Genomic DNA, 3,179 nt, shown 5'->3' on the forward strand with positions numbered 1-3,179 from the left:
ACCCATGGGATTCCTCCAAGTAGGTCCCTGAAGAGGCCAAAGTTTGCTCTCCTCAAGTCCAGGGTTGCAATCCTCCTTGGTGCCCTGCTGCCTCCTCGCAGGATACTGAACTCCACCATCTCATGGTCACTGCAGCCAAGGCAGCCCCCGACCTTCACATCTTCCACCAGTCCTTCTTAAAACAGGAAGTATGTGTTTATTGCGCTTCTATTATCAAATCAAATTACCAGTAAATCCTTCTCTGAGATGTCTTTCCTTGTAATAGTCACAAAGATAAGTCAAATTAAAAACACTGCAGTACTCCAAGTCCTGCTACTTTACAGAACGCAAGAGCCACAGACAGGTCTACATGACTACAAGAAGCCAATCAAATGTTAGTTTCAACAGCTTGCCAGCAGCATAATAAGAATCAGCTCAAGTTGAGAGGGTGTTTAGATACTTTAGAGCAAGACTGAGACCAAATTTAAAGTTCTGTTGAGGGACAGAGTAGGTATAGGAATTTTTTTTATTTTTTCTTTTAAAACATTGTGACACTGGAGATAAAATTCAAAAGATAGTCACACATACACACATCTCCACGCACCAATATACCAACAAAACACTCAAAAGACAAAGCTCTTCCAGTTTCAAATACCTCCACGCTTGTATCAAAATTCATTTTTGCATTTGGAGTGAAATAGATTTTGAGATCAGCATGGCCTCCCACAGGTATTACCCCTTCAGGAGGTGTGATTATCATTCCAGGCAGTGGGTTTGAATCAATAACCTTCAAACACAAACAAGAAAAGTATTGAAATAATGTTTTACAAAATTTGAGAAAAATTAATTCTCTACTAGGAAGATTTTTTACCCTTATAATCTGAACCTTCATAATGTAGGATATTAACTTGGGCTTAGAAGTTTGGGGCAAAATCCCAGGTAGGCAGCTAAATAAATTACCAGATTCTTAGACAAAATTATGTTTCTACTGTGAAATAACTTTTGCACAGAGGTTGAAAATTTTACATTCTCTTTTCGGATTGTTTTCATGAAGTAACTAAAATCAGGAAATGCCATCTAGCAAGCCTTCAGAATACTCTACAAAGCATCTTTCCAGTGAAAGATAAATTCATCACTAATTTCTTTGCCATTTACAGTGAAAAGATGGAACACAAGATCCAGTTACTGTAAGGTAAAGTTCAGTAGGAAATATTGGGAGTAAACATTCAGTTTACCCCCAGTTAGTTAGAACAAAATAAAATTTATCCACTGTACTCCATATAGATAACTTTTTAAAGTACAGCTACACACGTGTTAATTACAAAGACCATCAATCCATCTCTCAGCTTAAGAGAAATCATATAGGCCTAAAAGGTTGTTATTGTTTATCAGCTGCAGCATTACAATAACAAGTGTTATTACTGCACTCTTAGAGGATGCGCCTGAAAGAATAAAATCAGCATAATAAAGAAAAACAAAGAAACATGATAGAAATGCAAAAAAATTAATCAAGCAGTCCCGTAACAACATATGAACAAAAGTTCTGCGGATTCCACTGAAAATGATCATGCTTCAGCAAATAAGTATAGCAAATTATTCTTCTTATCCAGAAGAACTAATGAGGTTAGGCTTCCTACAAATTTATGCCTTAACCTACTCTGGCATCCTACTCGCCTAACTCCTAGTACAGCCCATCTTCCTCTCAGCATTAGTCTAAAGAAGTAATCACATTTGCTGTGACTGGTCTGGGTCTATGCATGCACTGACTGGGCAGCCAGTCAGCATGAACAAAATGACTAGCAAGTTTGCTCTGTCTCTCAAAATACGTAACCATCTGAGTTGTAAGTGCCTCTTCTTTCACATCAACTTTGTTTCTTGAGAAAACCAGACATAAAATTAAGTAGCTAAATATCTAACAACTTGGAACACAAAATTGTAACATGATTCGATAAAACAAACTTCCTCCTCCTCCCCATCCCAAGAAATTAAATGAGCTAAAAATAATTTTAGTTTACCTGGAAGTATGCATGATTGTATCCTATATTTTGAAGAATGGCTGTCTTACAAGTACATAAAACCAGAGGAGCATGATTGAAGTGTATCCTTTGTTGCATAAACTGAACACTGGTAGGACCAAGCTATCCGAAAAAGAAAAAAAACAAACTAAATAATATATTACTAACTATAAATAAATATTCAGCCTAACCTAATTTTCTTTTCATTACATAATGAACTAAATATACCTGTGGAAATGCATAAATTAGAAATATCCAGATAGAGAAACACACAATTTAAAGGTGAAGCAATATTTACTCAAGCTAGTGAAGCTATCTAGATCCAAAGTGGGCAGATCCTAACCCAGAAATACATCTAGTTTTATTTCAAGATAAAATGTATAAACATATATACATACACAAACATACATACCTATGAATACATCACCACTTTGGGGGGACAGCATGACAGATTAGATGATGCATCTATTCAGAGTCCAAGATCCCATTTTAATACATCTACTTCTGTTTCTGAAAGTTACTTTTCTATGACCTGAGATATACATACATACATACATACATATAAAATCACTTTCATATTTCATATTTCTGGATGATCAGTATCTCTGGCCTACAGGAGTGGAAAGGGCCAACAGAGAGTTCTGAGTCCAGTTCTCTGCAACTGTAAAAGCCATGAAACAGATGTATATGTTGTGTATAGGTGTGTAGAACCCACATGCCACCGCATATCATAGGCCACTAAGTCCTTGCCAGTACCCTGTAACAAACATGCAACCTAGATTATTAATTAACAACAATATGTCCAAGAAGTTGTTTCTACTAATGCTGGGGAAAATATTTTCTCTTCATGAACTCAAATCTAGCCATCCATTTAACAACAGAAATTAAGAACAGTCATCCAAGGTCAAAACAGAGGTCCACATGGCCTATAGCCTACCTCAAACAGTGGACAACAAAAAATACTCAAGAAGGAGCACAGTGACAGGACACAGTCCTAATTTTTCCTCTTCCAACTCCAGACAATTCTGGTATAGAGACCATATGCTTGTATATTTTAGTCTCAAAAGGATTTTTCTACCACGAGCTCCATTAAATTGTTTAATCTGAAATTTGTGAGCAGGACAAGATACTTCGGAGATTTTAATACCAGTAGAAGTTCCACTACTCTAACACACCCTTCGTCCT

At 36.5% G+C, this 3,179-nt stretch overlaps 1 protein-coding gene across 1 annotated transcript in view; it reads right to left on the bottom strand.

Moving 5' to 3' along the window:
• CFAP47 (cilia and flagella associated protein 47) overlaps nt 1-3,179 on the bottom strand; it is a gene marked incomplete at its 3' end in the record, with an annotated part of 66,173 nt that overhangs the window by 33,060 nt on the left and 29,934 nt on the right. Inside the window, exons 17-18 of the mRNA XM_026091484.1 lie at nt 1,995-2,117; nt 635-766 (exon numbers count right to left, since the gene is read on the bottom strand). Of these exons, the coding sequence (XP_025947269.1) occupies nt 635-766; nt 1,995-2,117 (255 nt within the window). The remainder of the gene's footprint in view (nt 1-634; nt 767-1,994; nt 2,118-3,179) is intronic.

Source organism: Apteryx rowi, unplaced genomic scaffold, assembly GCF_003343035.1.
Source record: "Apteryx rowi isolate R43461 unplaced genomic scaffold, aptRow1 scaffold_905, whole genome shotgun sequence".
NCBI classification, from domain to species: Eukaryota; Metazoa; Chordata; class Aves; order Apterygiformes; family Apterygidae; genus Apteryx; species Apteryx rowi.